The sequence below is a fragment of the Dicentrarchus labrax genome, unplaced genomic scaffold (genome assembly GCF_905237075.1).
Source record: "Dicentrarchus labrax unplaced genomic scaffold, dlabrax2021, whole genome shotgun sequence".
NCBI lineage: Eukaryota > Metazoa > Chordata > Actinopteri > Moronidae > Dicentrarchus > Dicentrarchus labrax.
Genome location: NW_026136703.1, coordinates 21,097,133 through 21,116,572, shown reverse-complemented (window position 1 = coordinate 21,116,572; position 19,440 = coordinate 21,097,133). Strand labels below are relative to the sequence as shown.

The window sequence follows — 19,440 nt, the reverse complement described above, 5'->3', positions numbered from 1 at the left end:
AAGGTTTTTCAAATATTGTCAGGTAATTATCTTTCTGAGAAATGGATAGCTCTGTGACTGACACTAAAATGAATACGTACGAGGCACAAACTGTTGCTCGTCTCCACTCACTCCTGAAGGAAATATGAGGCATCTTTAGCTACTAAATGCTCCACTTTCTTCACCAGCTAACTGCTAACTATTTCTGTCTGCTGAGAAACCGAGAGCTTCTAGACTAACGCCAATGCTAACACATAAGAAGCAGAAAACGTTGCTGCCTCTCATGAATCAACTATATTCAAGTTACAATGGTTAACTGTCCATTTCTATCTATCCAACAGTGGTAAGACATCTGGGGGTAATTATTAGTTATTTACCTTGGCGGAAAACAACAAATAACCGATGAGAGCCGTGAGAGTGAACTAAAATAGTAAAGCTGTGGTTGATAAATTAAAACAGCGAGTTGGGAAATGCTGCTGAGGGAGAGCAGCAGAGTTGGATGGCGTTCATCATTATAAGCGACCGATTGCAAGTGATATATAGTCATTCAATCCATTGTGATTGTAAGGATATAAATTATACCCGTTTTTATAGCCATTAATTCATCGAGGAAACACAGCCAGTTTAATCATTTACTATGATTTTACTCAAATCAGTGTTCCAGTGCAAATACAAGTCAGTCATTAACAGCATTATTCCCAACCTGAACAATGTCCATCAGCAACAGTAAGATCAGCTTATTCGTGGTAACATTTCAGACGGATAATGACACCTTGGCTACACCTCAGAGGGAGGGCTTTGTTTCAACTAGCACCCTTAGTTGAAATATGGGGTTTGTACATTGAGCATGATCACATTCTGCAGTCCTCAGAGAAAAAGCATTCACATTTACATGTACATTGGGTCACACTTGGGATAAAGACAAATCAAATCTCAAGAGGATGCGGTCCTCCAGGCTGAGAGGTCACTTGACATTTGAAAATGAAAGGAGACACACAGACATTAAGACTAGAATCAGATCAAATAACTGAAAATTCATTAGCTTTCTTTAGCTAGTTTGACAGCTGATGGGTAGAATTTATCACCTCTGACAGCCCGTAACCTGACACTACCTGACATTCCTGTAATATTGTGAATTTCCTTGTCAAGCATGTCAAAATAACGGTAGAAATGATTTGAAATAAATATTTTTCACTCCATTAAGGTCCAAACAAACATAAGTAAAATTCAGAAACAAAAACTAATGTGTACAACCCTGTTTACATGTCTTTAGCTCAGTTACTTTTTTTATTTTTATTGTTGGACTTTGGGATGCGACTAATGATTACTGTCATTATTGATTAATCTCTTGATTATTTTCCCCATCGATTGTCTATTAAATTAAATTTCCTGAAGCCCAAATTGCTTTTCAACAGTCCAAAACCTCCCAAAATCTGTTTACTATCAGATTAAGAAAAGCAGCACATAGTTAAGATGCTAGAACTAGGGAATGTTTGGTATTTTTACTTAAACAATCAAATAAAAATATTGATTAATCAACTAATCATGTTTGCTTTAGTTCTAGTTGAAATGAAGCTACTTGCACCTTTGTTAAAGCAAAGAAACAACCTGAAGATAATTTAAAATGCAGGAAACAGACAAATTAATATGAAGCGAGTTAAATGTGGCTGCATTGTGTTGGAAGCCACATTTAACCCTAAAAACATTCATGGACAACATTAACGAGTGTCAAAAATCAAGGCAAATACAATAAATTATAAAAATAAACCATCAGATAAATGAATCAATAAATAAAATTAAATAAATCATTACAAATATAAATAATCAGGAATGAACTTCCACATGCCACCAGGGCCTGCTTCACATGTGTGCCAGTCAACACTCATGCAGTTTGCCACTTACATAATCAACTACATACTTTACATCCCTCATCCTCTCTTGATCAACAATTCATGAGGCAGACAATTTACAGAGTTACAAATACAAAGTTCCCTTTTTAGTTTGGAGAAATGTTTCTCAATTGGTGGGTCGGGATCCAAACAAGCTGCTCTGACAGGGTCACAAACAAACAGGGAACTTGATGGGGAATTAATGAGTTATTTAATATATTTTGGTTGTGACTTCCCAGTGTTTTGGTCCCAATTCAAACCCAAGCAGTAGAGACATTCTTCTTTATAGTACAGTTCACCGTACAGGGTTCGAGACGGTGTCAGACATTATTGTGCTGACACCGTTTCAAGACTAACGCAAAGAAGTGCTCATATTATACAACGGCGTCCCCCGTCCCTGGGATATTACTCTGTACAAGTGATTGGTGATGACAGGTGCTCAGTAACAAAAAAAAAAACAAGACTCCATCAGCCACTAACACAGGGGAGTGAATTATACAGATGAGTTCGAATTACAAATAATCGGAGACAGCGTTTTTTTGACAATGGAAAAAACCTGAAGCTTTACATTCATGATGCTTTCCAAAAGTGCACTTCATTAAATGCACAATCTTGAACTCAAGCTTGAAATTAAGAAAAGTATGTAAAGCTTTGTGTCACTGCCATTCTGCTTAAGACATTAATCCATTAATCCCAAAGAAAAAAAGCCTTTACATCTTGTATGACAAATGAGTGACAGGGTTATTCTGTCCCTCTAATGCATTAACAACCAGACCCGGGTCAAATAAGATTTTCAAATACTTTTCATGGTTTGGTCGAGCACTTTTAGATGCCAAATTGTCGGGTTTTTTTTTTTTTAAATCACAAATGGCAAACAACTAATGTCAGAAAGATATAATATTCACAGTAAATGTCTTCCTGTAATTTAGTGACAATATTGTAGATGGGGAAAAGTGAACAACCCCCATTAAGTATTGATTAAAGCTAAAAACAGATTTATTTTCTAAGTACTAATTGGCCCAGACCTGCCACAATCCAAAGGCTAACAGCAGGGACAGTCCCCTTCTTGTGTTGGATCGGTGAAGGGCCCAGGGCTGTATGCACATAGTTAGGACCAGAATCCAGGTCTGTAGCGGTAAGGTGAGTCTTTGGGAAAGCTGATCTCCGGTCTACAGAGTGGGACCGTTCCATCCCGGCACTGTCCCTCATCCAGCTGATCCAGCAGGTTCTCCTTCCTGCGGGGGGAGTAGGGCGTTGGGGCCTCCATGGGCGTGGGTAGCACCGCCGGGTCTCTACCAAACTCTACAGTCGGAGGAGTTTCTGTGCTGGACGTGTGGGCGGGGGACTCGCCGTTACCCAGGCTTTGTCCGTTTCCCCTGGGCTTCCCTTCCGCCCAAAACACATCACCACGTGCCCGCGGTGAAGGCCGAGGCCGAGCCACAAAGTCAAGAGTTTTGGGGCGTTCAGGAGCACAGCGACGCCGGGGGGTTGGCGGGAACACAATATTTGGATCGGGGAGCCGGGGGACCTCAGGACTGTCTTCTCTTAAACCTCTAAAGCCACCTGTTGTGGAATAGAAAGAAAAAGAAGCACAACAATGAGAGAAAATACAACATCACATTTCCAGACTGAAATAAAAATGATACTAAGACTAATATTTTGGCTGGTGGTTTTCAGGGTCATATTAAATATCAGGTGTCGACTATTGAAAGTATACATGGGGTGTCGATCAATAAAGCACACCATTAATACAGTATGACTAAGAAGGTGCTCTGCCTAGCGCTACATAAGTGACAATGTAAAACCTTCAATAACATTTAAACCTTGTATAATTTTTCTCTTTAAAAATGCTAAATATATTCAGAATAGAATTGTTTTTTCTGTCCTAAATGCTGTTTAAGAGGATTTTTGTAAAATAACAAGACTCTACAGCCATGCTAGCAGATCTATGAGGCGGTGCTTTGAGCTAAACACTAGCACAGCAACATGCTCTTTATGTCTATGCTTACATGCTGATATTTAGCAAGTATAATGTTTAATGCATTCCCATCTCAGTGCAGCAGTTTACCATGCAACACTGGATAATTAGAAAACACACAAAACGTCATTGTACTACTATACACCAATTTACTACAAGACCAAGAAAAGTAGGAAATCCTCACATTAGAGAACCTGAAACCATAAAATGATGAAAAATGAACAATTAATCGATTATTAAAACATTATTTGATATTTTTCTTTCGAATGACTTATCGGTGAATCACTAAAGGTTCTCGGTACCATGAATGTCTGTACAAGATTTCCATGGCCATCCATCAAATAGTAATTTCAGTCTGAGCCAAAGTGTTGGACATGGCCATTCCTAGAGCTACCCCACTAGTGTGACTAGAAATTTTCAGCATTCAATAGTCATATATGAGGGAACTGAATATCATCAAACACACTAAAAAACATATGCATCAGTATCAACCTTCAAAAAGTCATAGTGGTAAAAACACACAAGACTTTACCTGTGTTCTCTAATGCTGTTTTTTCTAGCAATGGTTCCAGATTATTAGGAAGGCAGCTCTTCTTGATGGCCCCGTCTGATGGTGTTCGACGCAGGCTACGCGAGGAACTTGGGGCAGAGGGTACATGTGTGGGTGTGAGAGACTGTCGGGGGTTACGCTTGAAGCTCTCAAGGTGGGTATTGACCAGCGGGTTGACTGGGGTTTGGATGGCCTGATGCTGTGAGACAGGAGGCGGTGAGGGAGGGCGGTAGACCAACAAATCCTCACTGTCAGTGCGCAGCAGCGAGCGGGTAGAGTTGCAGTCAGACACTGATGATAAGGACAGCAGCGTGTAAGAGGAGGGCAAACCTCGCTCAGGCAAAGAGGGCGCCGAGTGTTTCAGCGGGCTTTCCCGCCGGAACAGTCTACGAGTCTGGGGGCTGGTGCTCCGCCTCTGGCCCCCTGTTCTGTGGAAGAAACCATCCCAACGTGATTTGATGCTCTCCTCCGGCTGGGACAAAGTTAACAGGTTGCAGCCCAGTCCGACAGCTGCCAGCAGAGCTCCACAGCCCAGCAGGACCAGCTCAGACCGCCGGCCCCCACTGGGGCTCTTCCTGCATGGTGGTGTTCCTGGAACCTGGCTGCTGGGGCAGTACTCGTCTCCATCACCGTCAGCAGCAGCAGCAGCAGCAGCAGCAGCAGCAGCCGCGTGACCCTCCTTATGGAAGGGGATGCAGAGGTAGGATTGACCAGGAGCTGCACCTGGCTCAGTAGTGAAGCAGCAGTCTTCATTTTCTAAAAACAGGATCATTCATATGTTCATTTGGTTGTCCTATAAAGGATGTATACTGAAGCACTTACATAGAAAACCAGTATTTTTATATATATTACAGACACAATAGTTCATGTTGCACAGTCAACAAGCCTTCAGTATCATATAACAAAAAAACATGAAGCAACTTGAGGCCTACTGCACCATTGTTACTTGGATTCCAACCATCCGAGTTTGGTTTGCTGAGTGTGCATGATGCTTTTTCAGCAACAGCCCATTTACATTCACACAGCTACAAACATGCACATCTGTGAGTTTCTCAGGTCAACCACTAAGAGCCATGTGGGAGTGAAGTATCTCACTCATCTCCATCATGTTTTTGCAGCCAGTCTGCCACTTCGCTAACCTCTAGACTACAGCTGTTCTCCGTATTTTTATGTGGAGTGACAAAATAGATTTAATAAGCTGGTCCTGCTTACCCATCTCCACAAGGCTTGGCACTCCAGGCACTGCTGGGCTGTGTCTCGGGGATCTGCGGAGGTTTGGGGCGCTGCAGGACCGCTGCCTGCTGCCTTCATGAGGGGGCTTCACACTGGCAGGTAGAAAACTGTCAGAAATAATGAAAAACAGGCATTCATTTTGTAAAAGACAGGTTTCATTTTAAAAGCATGTCTGTGTGAAGTGATCTGTTATATAAAAAAACATGAACAGAAAATAATATGGTTATCTGGAGAAAGTGGGTAAGGACTGTTTCTAGACTAGAAATCTTTGCTTTGGCCCCCTTACGTGGCATCAGCGCTGTGCTCCCTGTATGGGCCACACCCACGGGATCTACCCTTTTTCCTGGACCCCTTCCTCTCACACTCCTCTTCATCCTGCTGGAAACATGTGTTGCGACCCCAGGCTGTACATCCCTCCCCCGGAGTGACTGGAAAAGCAGACATTTGAAAAAGAATACATTATATGAGAATTAAAATCAAAGGGCAAACATGAGATAGCTTGTAATGAATAATAACTGAAGTAAGTAAACCAAGTGAATTTAGACTTGCTTGGAGAATACACAAATTCTGTGCTCCATGGTGGTAATGATGAATTTTTAAATTTAGGATTTTAAATTAAGGTGCTTACGTTGGATGGCTCTCAGGCGGGGCAGCATAGGTGGACTGGTCTGAGGACTGGAACTGCTGCTGAGCAAACTCCTCCGCCGATCATGTGACGGAGACGCCTGCACTGTGATTTTGTGCTGAAAATCTAAATTAGAATAAATAAAAAAAAATGTTAAATGTTAAAGCTACAGCAGTCAATATTATTGCATTAGAATTTTGAATGAAATAACAAATTTTGGTCATTGCATGTCACTAACAATGATTAAGTGAAGAGCTCCTTTAAAAAAAAGGTGTCTCTGTGAATATTGTGAATAGTTTTTAAAAACTAGACTGTCTGAATCAAACAACCAATCACAGTTAGCTAGCATGTAACTAGCCAATCACAGTGACTCTGCATAAACAAGGGTTATCTGGGTTTGACGTGTATCCAACACCTCCCCTGCTCACAACTGTGTATAGTACAAACAAACGAATGAAAAGAGAAAATGAAAGCGCTAAAGAAACACGGAGATCAGACTAGAGTCAAGTCTGTCAAGTCAAGTCAAGTCAAGTCATAGGAGAGGCCTTTTTTAAGATGGCGAGAGCTGCAGGAGTGTAAGACCAATGTGGAGGAAGTGCTAACGGTAGCACTACAACAAGTTTTGACGTTCTGCACCAAGCCCATCAAAATGCGTGTGCACATTTGGTGTGCTATTTAGTGGGAGCGGCTTAGTGGAGTCATGAGAGGCAGGAGGTTTTGCATTGTGTATGTTCAGAAAAATCTTAAATTAGGAATCTTATTTTCACAGTTGTAAGAATCTAATAAACATTTAAACACATTTAAATCTGCTACAACTTGCATGTATTACACAATATTTGTCAGTTTGATTATGCAGATATGCCCAATGCGATGAAGTCATAGCAACAATACCTAATAAGAACTGCTGTCTGATTTTCAATTTTCCCTCTACAATGACAAATGAACTGGATTCACAGCATCTACATATTTATCTTATGTATTTTTATAGTTCTCTAATAAGGCTAGAAGCTATTTTACAGTGCAGAGACGGCTCATCGAAATAGTTGGGACGAGAATTTGACCAAACTTGAGATGAATAATGTCAAGAGCAACCATATCTTCCTTAAAGGCCTACAAACCCAAATATTATATTGATATTGATATTTGAGGTATTGGTGTTGATCCAGTGATATGTTTATGAGAAAAAAAATATTAGTAATGACCAAAATTCCTGAGTGTTATCACAGTATCCCAACTCTCACTCTGACTGCTGTTGACACACACCAGTTTGTTAGCACTACAGTTTGTTTGCAGTACCTGAAGGCAGGCTGATCCTGTTCCCATCCTTGAGTTTAAGGCGGTTGCGGCGGAACTTGCCCTGCCTGCTCTCCACGTGAGGCTTTTCCTGGTAGAGTTGGTGAATGATGATGTTGAGTTCTCGCTCCAGGATGTGGATCTCCCGCTCTGCCAGTTCCTGCTCGCGCCTCCTCAACGCCTCCTCCTGGCACTTCTGCTGCAGTGCGGCTTGGGTCAGCTCCTCCTCCCACGATCGCAGCTCCTGAGGGAACATAAATAGGAGGTGAAGGTAAAATAGCTGCATTGAACTCCCAACTTTAAATTTCCCTAATGCAAAATGATTCTAATATGTATGTCATTAGAGAAGAGTTTAATTGCAGATTTTTACATCAATTTCACCATCTTTACCTTCTCCTTAGTCCTCAGTTGATCAAACATTTCCTGGATCTCCAGTTTCCAGTCGTCCTGCAGAGAGTGGAAGGACTCAACTGGCATCTCAAAAAAGCCTGACTCCTCGATGGCTGTGAGCTGATCCAGAATAGTTGTGAACAGCGGTCGGGAGTGAGGGTCTGGACTCCAGCAGTCTGTGGCAAAAGATGAAAAACACTCAAAAACTTGCGCCAAGTTATTTTTGGCCCTTCAAGTGGTTCCATAAAAGTAATATATTCTGTTTGTTTATTTGATGTTTCTAAGTTATTTTTTAGAGAATTTTCTTGCTCCAGTGGATAAACACACAAGAATCCTGTGGTTACGCTTTCCTTTTTTAATAATTCATTTTAGTATCTTTTGGCATATTCCTTGACGACTGTTATATTTTGCCTGCGGCTCTCCATTACAAAAAGTCTGGACACAGTTCTTCAATAACGATGTGATTATTTCCATCCAATTAGGAGGATAATTATTCGCTTTGAGTAGAAAAAGATTTTGTTCCTCTTACCCTCCATAAGACGCGCAAAGGGCTCAGGACAGGTTGAGGGAATGGGCAAAGCCAGTTTGTTCATTGCCACCCCATACGCCACTGCGAGACCATCGATGCCCCGAAATGGAACTTCTCCCGTCAGCAGCTCCCACAACAACACACCATAACTTTATTGATAAAGAGGGACAGAACAAAAAACACAGAATTGGATCTGTAATTATTCCTCTTCTGCACTCATGTAAAACCGAGGTAAGACAGAAACGATCAAAATTTCAACAGAGCTGACAGATCCACGTGACTAATGCGAAAACCATACAGTGATGAACTGTGAGTAAATGACTAGCAACAAACCAGGAATGACTGAGTGTTATGGATTTTCTTTTATAGTTACCTAGTGGCTTACTGTTTCTGTTATATATACATTAACCAAGTTGTGGCAAATGCGATCAACTTAACATCAGACAGAAATAATACCTCCCTCTTATAAAACATAACATAAAACTGGGCAAAACAAACCACTGAAATGATTTGGGATTATCGTTTGACCAAGTTTCCTTCTACATTAGAGTAGAAGCATTGACTGTTAGGGAAACAAAGTAATTCCCCTCCCTGGTTGACACTCCTGAGGACATTCGTCATGCCTCTCATTACTGTTATAATGCATGCTGCCTTTACTTGGCTCTCTCGCTGATCACACTGTAATCCTGGGAAACCCCACATTCAGTCAGGAACAGCTCAGCTGGACAGTTAATGCTACTGAACGTGTAGCAGAGAAGAAAATAAAGAGAATAATGACACAGCCATTATAGCAAACTATAAAAAGGTCAGAAAATGTAGATCACAGTTTGCTTTTAGTACGACCAACCATCCAAAACCCAATGACAGTCTGCTTACTGTAATGTAAGACAATGCTCAAACCATTGGTATTTCTGCTTTAAAAAACTACTATTTTACAGCTATTTTAATAATGTATTAATCTAAGAATCGAGTGACTAATCTTTGCAACTGTATCAATAATAACCAACAAGACTGAAATGAACAAATCTTGAACACATTACATCTCCATGGTCACACTGAATATGGAGATAAATAAGTACATGTGTACATCTTGTTGACCTAAAAATGAAAAAGTACCTTTGTACCACCCTGGGCTAATATACACCTCAGTATTTGAAAGGTTATTACATATATAGATTTATTATAATTTGCCATTTTTAGAAATTCATCCTCCTCATCTCTTATTTTTAGTCTTATTCCCACTTTATTGCATACTAAAGCCTTTTTGGCACAGCCTCAAGAGCTGTGTGGGGCTATATTATTACTTTACTTTTTACTCCTTACCAACAGTAATTAGTGACACTACTCGTTTTAGATATTACTTTTCTGCTAATTGGTAATTGTGTCCCTTCTCCCCAAAATTCAGACTTTAAGACGATTAAAATCCAAAATGTTAAAATAAAAGCAATGTGAATATTTATATTTCCATCTTCCAAGCTAGTTTCCTCCACGATTCAAAAATGAATCCAAGGATGTGACTGGATTGTTGGATTTCAAATCAGTAGGGGATGACAACTGATGATAACTTATTATTATTTTATTAATAATAAGTTATATTACTAGTTACTGGGGAAAGTCATATTTATAGTGTAATATTATTACTAGTAATGCCTTAGCACCTTGCATGTGACAAATGAAACCTTGAGTCTGGAATCTGCATTCAAATATACAGTACAGTATTACTCTGCTTTGTATCAGACTCTAGTCAGAAGTCAATGTCTTTCAGTCTTTTAGATAGTCACTGTGATGACTTATTGTGCTATGTACTGAAGGCACATAAACCTATTGTTGAATGTATATTTATAGTTATATATGTACTCTTTAGTTTTGTACTGTCTCTGAATGCACGACATTCTGTTCTTTTTCCAATATGCCAGTCTGTGCTTTGTTTCCATGGCAACTGCTGCCCGAGCTGAACTTTTTCTTGTGCATGGTGGATAATCTGATTCTCTTTCTGGCTCCATTTTCAGACCAGTTTCTACAACCCGGTGCAGTTTGTCTGCCGCATAAACCCCCTCCTCTGCCCACCTCCAAATGTCGCTACCCTTGGAGAACGTAGATGAGCGGATGACTTCGGGAGCCATCCAGGCGTAGGTGCCGGCAGCGCTCATCTTGGTGGTGCGGTGCCACTCTCGAGCCAGTCCAAAGTCTGTGATCTTCAGGGTCTTGTTGCTGAGGTCTTCCATCTCGACCCGCTCAAGGATGAGGACTGGAGTGGTAGGCAATGGTGGACCGGAAGGTGATGAGGGGATTTAGGTTGGAGGATGTGAGGAGGAGGTTGGAGGATGTGGGAAGGAAGGGGTGTGGGGAGGGATACGTGCAAGATTGGCAGGTGGGTTGACGGTAAAGTAAAAAGGTTTCAGGTAATCATCACCAGGATTGTAATGTTGGGAGGGGCGGCAGCAGGAGGGGGGGGGATCAGTCCCACGATAAAACACAATGCATGTGGAAACGCAAAAAAATTAGACACATGGTGGATGAACAAAACAGGGTGCGGTTGGTGGGAGGCCATGATGAAAGGAATGGAAGGATAAAAGCAGAGTAGAGAAAAGAGAGAACAAACAGAGAAACCAAGAAACAGTGAGCGACTACAACAGAGGAAAGCAGAGATGAAAAACACATACTTGATTAATGCTAATGATCTCACAGTATATTTTTTACAACACAACATCTCACACAAACACCAATACTACAGTTAAACTACAAAAATGTCCTTTTACAACACACCCATTTGCTCTGATAGACTAAAAAAAACAACCCATTCCCAACATGCACGAGCAAAGTAGTGCTCCTCCTAACCACATGCTCACTCTCCCCCATTCAGCTCTACAATGCCAGACCATCTGCTGTGGCTGTGCCCGGTGGAGAGGGTGTGTCTGCAGGCTGCGGTGCACATCAAGCGCCCCTTCATCTGCTACTCATGTGGCTCTAATGCTTCGAAAGAAAAACTCAATCCAAACATGTGGCTAAAGTGAAATCTGCTCCCTTGTAGCTCAAAAGGTAGAACATTAAAGAAACATAGCCGATTTCCCCCCCGAGGCCAATCATGCTCCAAATGTATGCACTCACTGTAATGCACGGTGCTTTAGATAAGAGTATCTAAATGGCATGTTATGTTAAAGGGAGACAGTAGAGATAGTTGAAAGGTTGAAGGCACAAGCACATTTGTTTTTTGAAGAATGAATACAGTTACGTAAGATTTAGTTTCCCACATTCCCATTAGAGTTTGGTGGATGTGTCAGTAAATGTGTCATGCCATGCATTGATGTTAATGTGTCTGGGAAAGGTACACAGAGCACACCGCACCCACCAGTATTTCCCAAGAAAGCGTATGAAGAAACACCAACAAGTGGTGCACAACCAGGCTTTTAGATTAGCCACATTCATTGATAAAGACTGTACAGCCATGCTAACTACTCCGAGATAAATGCTAATGTTAGCATGCTAACTTGTTTCCAATGACTAGACTAACATGCTGATGTTTGTGGTGTTTTTCATGTTCACTGTCGCTAAGTAGCACTAAATATAAAGTGCAGCTGATGCTGATGAGAATGTCATTAGCTTTGCAAGAATTTGGTCATGAGTAAGTAAGTTGATGTTTTTGCCTGAAAATCACCAGGTCAAAAATCAGGGGGTCACCAAAGTTATTACAAGTAAGTTTTCTTTATATAGCAGCCCAATATCACAAATTATAAATTTGCCTCAAGGGGCTTTACAAGCTGTATAGCATACGACACCCTCTATCCCTGATTCAGATAAGGAAAATAAAACCAAAACCCCTCTTTAACAGGACAAAAATGGAACAAGTAATGTTGAAGGGACCATTAATGTGTTTTCTTACCAAATTTCATGTAAACATAACAAAAAAGTTGTCGAGAGATTTTACTTAAAACTACAACTGCGGATGATGTTAAGAGAGATCACCAAAGTCATTAGGACACTGTGCATCATAGATATCTGTACAGAATTCAGTGGCATCTGTGCAGCAGTTGAGGTGTTTCAGTCAGGACCAAATTGGTGGACCGACTGACTGACCGACTGACTGACCGACTGACTAACCGCCAATGTCAACCACATTGCTGGCAAAATAATTGAGGTGTTTCAGTCAGACCAAATTGGGCCACTACAACACACACCGACTGACGACCACGACTGACTAACCGCCAATGTCAACCACATTGCTGGCATGGCTAAAAATCAAGTGGTTAAATTCCTGTTTATGACGCAGATGCAAGAAAGAAGGAATCTTTACTTTTGTGTCTGTTTTTAGGGACTGAGCTTCATAATATTGCAACCAACCACTTCATTACCACGGTGATGTGTCACAGGGTGGGGTGTGTGTGTGTGCCATATCCTTCCCCTTACGCCAGAAGTATCTCCTGAGCGACTTCTGTAACCAAAGATTGGACCAGAGTTTCCCCACAAGGACCCACTTGACAAGAATCATATAGGATCATGGGAGATTTTTTTTAACTGATGAAAATCAAATAGATGTAAAATATGTACTAATTTAATTGTGTAGGAAGCACAAACAACTGCCAGTATGCTCCAGAGAAAAATACAAAGGAACCATGTCTTTTTTTTAAAATCACATAAAAACCTGAGCTTTCTTACTCTGTACTCTGTGATGACTCACAGGTAACAAATGAAAGAAAAGCCCTTTAAATTAGACACTTGCACGGCTTTGTAAGAGTAGAGTGGCATTCTGTACTGCCCTGTAATGTGCAGAGGACATGGGTTTTCCCCTCAGAGCCCAGGATGGCAACTAGTTAGACTGACTTAACACTTTAAAGCAGCCTATTGGAAGTGAAGCGCCTGAGCTGATCACCAGAGAACGGGCCAATGACAAGCGAGAAGCTGGTTGTATGTATTGTCTGAGCCTCCAATGGGGAGGCTAGGGCAGAGCACTGGGCAAATCCTCAGTAATAGGCTTGGGATTTAGGGGATCCAGTTGGGTAAAATGCAAGATTACAACTGCTCCACAAACATACAGGCAAACTCCTTTTGCTTTCTGCTCTCATTTCTGAAGAGTGATTATTATCACTGCGAATCACAATGTGTTTAGCATCGACTAAACATAGTGGTGATTCATTTTTACATTATATTATTTGAAGGGTGCATTAAGTAATTGCTTTACTGTCCAACAGCCAAAATGTAATAAATCTGTGGGGGTTTGATGCCAGTGAGTGATAACAGTGAGAAAGTCTTTACTTTTCCAGACCCTGGCTTTAAAAATAAGAAACTTTCTTGCCTGTATTTGGTTTGAAAATGTCTTTCCCTCTTGCATATATATAAAGAAAAACCTGTTTTGTAAAGTTAGAAATGACTGCTATGAGTATCGTACCGTACGCTTTGCCACAAACTGGGTGAAACTGCAATGTCTTGATGCCCCATAGAGTGGATACAAGTTTAACTATGGAAAACACTAAAAACACTAAGGACTAGGGTTGTCAATAACAATTATTTTAAATATTGATCAATCCATTTATAATTTACCTTATAATTTGATAAAAATATGAACATATGGCCATCAGAAGTTGATATAACCCACAATGGTGCTTGCTTTTGTCTGACTTAAAACCCATAATACATCAACAATGATGTAAAACTGAAAACTATCCAACAGTAGCTGAAACAATTGATTTGTTGATCTACAGAAACGTATAAATGTCAAACATTCTCCAGCTCCACCGTCTCAAATGTTGTTGTTGGGCTTTAGGAAACTGTAATCTGCATTTTGTCTTTTTTTCACCCAAATTAATTGATGATGAAAACAATTGTTAGTTGCAGCCCTACAGGCAGTTTTTCTTAAAAGTCTCATTAAAACTCTAGTTGATTAATGTTTTGTTGACTCTAAAATGCTAATCATTTTGGGAGAACTTCACAAAACTACCACTGAGATACAGAATTTTCCGACACTGCAGAAATAACCATGTGATGATAATAGAGAGGGAATCTTACTGTTGCTGGACTTGAGGTCCCGGTGAATAATGGGCACGATGGCCTGGCTGTGGAGGTAGTGCATGCCCCGGGAGATCTGCACGGCCCAGTCCACCAGCGTGCACGGAGGGATGCGTTTCCCAGCGAGGGCCCGGTTCAGGGAGCCGCCCGGGCGTACTCCATAACCAGACACAGGTTGGGCTCCAGCAGACACACCCCCAGCAGACCCATGATGTTGGGATGGTTGAGCATGGCAAAAAGTTTGGCCTCCTGACGCACGCTCTCCAAAGTCTGCTCCGCGTCCTCATCAGGGTCCCGCCGTGCAGCCTTCACTGCCACCTCTGACCCCCGCCACACAGCACGGTAGACTTTCCCAAAACCGCCCACCCCGATGATTTCCTCCAGGGTCAGCTCTGAGAAATCGATCTCCAGGACTGAGGAGACGTGTGAGGAAAAGAACACAAAGATGAGATTTAGAGAGACAGACAAAACAATTACAATCTCCTGACACATTATTGATCTTCATAAAGCAGTCCCATTATTGCTCACACCCTTTGAAGGACATCAGAGGTCAGGGTCAGCCCGTCTCGAGCTGGTCGGGATTCACTGTTTTACTCTCCAGCAAGGCGAATTGCTCGCTAACAAGGATCTCAAAACCAGGTCATTCAGTTGAAGGATGTTTTCACTAAGCCACCCTGCTGCCCCAAATACAGGATCTGGTGGAACTACCCCTCTTGCTATTACACAAGGGAGAGCATCTGTCAATAAATCTAGCTGGCATGTTATGAGAAGGAAGGAAGAAAGGAAGATGATCCTCTCCACTAAAGTGTTTAGATTAAAAGGTGTGTGTCATGTGAACAGGAGTCTTTGTGTCTGCAGCTGCAAACTCTCATGTTGTGGATTCCTAACAGTCTACCAAGCAGACTGACCTTGATGAATATTTCAGGTGGGATGGTGTGTGAAAGTAGGCCAGCTGCTGCTGAGTATGAAAAGATGAAAGACTGAGATAGCCAACAGAGACAGCTGAGGCGATGTAGTCTACCCAAACAACCGGGGCTGATGTGGGTCAAATTGGCCTTAAAACACATGTTTTATTAGCCTGTTTATGTTCAGATACGGATATAAGATTTGTAATTATATGTGGGGGAAACTGGTTTTGTTGGTGCAGAGCATCCTTCTACACACAGCTCATAAAGATCAATAAGAAGTGAGAGTGTCTTCACTTTGTGCAGTGCACTATAGGTGCTTCTGATTCTGCTTACTGTATCTATCTGAGGCCTTGGCTGCACATTTAGCTGCAGAAGCTTTTCCTCTACAAGCACAATTTGACATGACTTTCTCTCTTGCAGCACAGTTTTGGTGCAAACACTACCAATCACCATGAGGTCGAATGCATATCATCCCAGTGCCTTTCCTTAGAGAGCATAACAAAGGTTTGTATAATATGTAATAATAATACTGCACGTAGAGGACTTATATGTCCAGTTGTTAAATACTCTTTCTGCTGAGGATTCAGCGCACATTGTGCATTGTAATTGGAGTACTGAGGCGGGGCGCATCACTGACCGCAGCTGGCTGTTTGTTTGACAGGCAGTGTGATGTATAATGGTCCTGAAGCTGTGAGGATGCTTGGGCCAGCCCGTTTCTAGGCCAACGGGAGTGCACTGCGCCTACCATGACACAGCACTCTCAACGTGGGTTTCTCTGGCCTTCTGACAAAGGACAAGGGAAGCCCTGCTCTCTGTTTTACTGATAGCAAAACGGATTGCATTTGCTCGGGCATTTAACACAATAGGATACTCACGGTGCAGAGGAGGCACTGAGTACTGCTGCTCTGGAGTGTCCCGTATTTCCTCCGGAATGCCGTTCCCTTTGCTCACATAATTAGACGGGAAAATGCCAACCCGGTCTGCTATCATACCGGTCCACCAGCCCTCATCTCCCGACACCAGGGAATCTTTGGACAGGACCTCCACCAGGTCCCCCCTCCGCAGGCTGAGCTCGTCGTCCGCAGTCGCTTCATAGTCGAACACGGCCGTCCAGAAGCCCGGTGCGGCGGGTCGCGCATCCGGCGCGGCACGGATGCCATTCTCCGGTGTCGGCCAGCGAAAAACATCTGCCTCTGCTTCTTCCGATGAGGAAACGCACGCCTTGGGACTCAAACTATTGTCCAAAGCGGGTTTGAAGACATCCATGGACGCGATCCATAGGGGCGACCTGGATCACTGCAGGCGCATCCACCTGACGCGGCTGGCTGGCGGCTCGGTGCGCCCTGCGTCTGCACACACACACACACACACACACACACACACAAAGCTAAGTAGCGGCTAATCCCACACACAAACACTGCAGGAAACTGGAAGCACCATTCTGCTGCATCGTCTGTCTTTCAGTCCCCGCTGGCTGCTATCAAACACACAGCTCCAGCTTGGTGGTTTTTTGATGCACAATCCTTCACCAATCATCGCTGGAACTCCTCGGACGCAGTAGTCTTTATTTTAAGCCAATTGTGCCAACGTGCGAGTCGTACGCGGCTTCCCATTGGTGCACAGACACGTCAGCAACAGTGCATCTCCCGCCCTCTTCTCAGCGTCAAATGCTGCTCACCCTTCTCCCAGCGTGAACCTAACCCCACGCCAATTAAACACATACACAAACACATATTTCTTTTCTTCAAATAGTCTCCTTTATTTAGTTTTTGACCCCGCCCCCCCCCAAAAAACCCCAACCCGTTCAAAAATAAACCAAAAATAACATAAAACATAACAAAATACTCAACCTAATGTTAAATTCCATGCATAATTCCCTGAAATAAAAACATAATCCATAGCAAGGAGTAAAAAACAGTCAACATAACAAACAATCAAATAAACAATCCCCACTATTTCAGTGATGTGATGAGAGGATAAGGTGTGTGTATGTGCATGTGTGCGTGTATAGCTGAAATTCATTTAATAGTCCCTCTATACTTAAAAATAGATTCTTAAAGGATTCAAAGATTCTCAATTTTATTTTTACTTGATTATATTCAAACCTATTCATGAAAAAACCTGAAGAAAATAAACCCTAAACATTGTGTGGTAAGACATCAGGGATATTCTGGAGCTTTAAAGAACAGCTTCACCCAGTTCAGGTAGAGGCTGCTGGAGCCTCCATACAGTGGAGATCCAATAACAGTGTTTCACATGTGAACAAAAATGATCAATGAGCACAAAAGCATGAGTGAGAAATCAACCATAGTCTCCAGGGTCACTTCAGTCCACTTTCTGACACATTTCACCAGAATCTGTGAGCACAGTCAGTGTTTGTATTTATATGTGAAGATACATGAAGATATCATCAGTGCAGTCACACAGAGGTGGTTCATAAAAAGTATGTTTGGGAAGATGGTGACAGGCAAAATGACATGTACGGAAGCCCATTTCCACCAGGGAAAGAAAAATTATTAGTATGAGATAAGTAAATATAGCTTACTAAGTAAAAAGAATCAGATAAAAAGTCTACATTTTGGTTTAATATGTCAAAATTATAAAATAGTAAGTCAAAGTCTTTCTTAAATTTGCAGATGTCAAATTTTACTTACTAAATCAAAATAATTAAAAAGTAAGCCACATTTTTTGGCATAATAAGTCAAAAGGTCAGTCCCTCCCATAGCTATGCTGTAAAAAGACTTTAGCTTAATAAGTGAAAATTATTAAATAGTGAATCCCAATTAAGAGATAGTGAGTCAACGTTATAAGCTAATAAGTCAATCTTAGCTTATTAGGTCAAACGTATGAGATAAAAACCCATCATTCTAACTTACTAAGTGAAATTATTATTATGATTAACTTGTCCTCTATTTCTTTGTCTTTGTCTTGGCAGAAATGTTCTTCCATTCATGTGAGAACTGAGGCTTTTGTTTTGCTTTTCGATTTGACTTTCACTTTGGAAACTGGAACATTAAGCTCTTCTATTACTTAACAGCACATTGGAGGTCATTTTTAAAAGGTTGCCTTTTTCTTTTCAACAGGCACCAAACAAAGACGAGAGATCTTGTGCGTGTGAGAGAAAAAGAAAGGCGTGACTTAAAGTGACAAAGACAGGAACCTCTGATAACCAATTAAGCTTTCATGTAGCTGAAAAATGCCTGAATTGAATAAATTACAGATATTAACAAAAACATCCATCTGAAGTGACTCTTCTGCAGCTTGCAGGACCACTGCGCCTGAATCTGAATTTGAAATATTCTGCTGTTAGCAAAGTGTAAACAAAGCAGTTTCCTCTGCAGCCTGCTCTCAGCTACTTTAACAAGATTATGAAAAACCCACGAAACCCACTCATGACGGGCAAAATGTGGTTTGTTTTAACACAACCGGGAGGCTTTTTGCTTGGACGTTGTTGCAGATATGCAGTGGAGTGCAATAAACACAGACACACAGTTCATTGATATAAAGATATGAGACACCAGACAGAGGATTGGTTTCACAGAAAGTATCTGTTGTAATTCCTTCACTTGATTTCTGGATTGGATAAGGAAATAAAAAGGAAAAGCAAGAATCGTGAGTCATTTTTCAAATAAACATCTTTCACTCCATCAACGCCCAGAACTCTGGATCCTTAAACCTCCATGTGTCGACTCACTTGTGCTTCTTCACAGCAACATATTTAAATAGTGACATCGGGTACTGAAAACCCACATTACTGTAGTTTTGTGAAGCCCCTAATAACACCAATTTTAGGGATCTCGAGTTAAAAGGTTTTGGTTTGTTCGTAGACACCTTTCAAAATCTATAATCTCACAAATACAGCGTAAACAGGGTGTAAACAACTCTGCTTTTCTTCAATTCTGAAAAATTAACTCTGTGACAGTGACAGTATGTTATTATCAACAAAGGATGATTCAAAAATGTTTCCAAGTAGACACATTGTCAGATTCAAAGACACACAGTCAGGCTCGATTTAAGTCAGTGCAACCAGTGTTTGCTTATGAACCAGAAAGCTGCTCCTTTTATT

At 41.5% G+C, this 19,440-nt stretch overlaps 1 protein-coding gene across 1 annotated transcript; it reads right to left on the bottom strand.

Annotated features, from left to right (window-relative positions):
• Nucleotides 1-602: 602 nt before the first annotated feature.
• Nucleotides 603-16,935, bottom strand: map3k9 (mitogen-activated protein kinase kinase kinase 9). The gene is given in 12 exon segments (XM_051396010.1): nucleotides 603-3,431; nucleotides 4,379-5,152; nucleotides 5,609-5,736; nucleotides 5,916-6,057; nucleotides 6,258-6,380; nucleotides 7,551-7,791; nucleotides 7,938-8,113; nucleotides 8,467-8,615; nucleotides 10,534-10,714; nucleotides 14,467-14,616; nucleotides 14,619-14,879; nucleotides 16,250-16,935. Coding segments are annotated over 12 exon segments (3,171 nt in total). The 5' UTR covers nucleotides 16,641-16,935; the 3' UTR covers nucleotides 603-2,976.
• Between the last annotated feature and the right edge of the window lie 2,505 nt (nucleotides 16,936-19,440).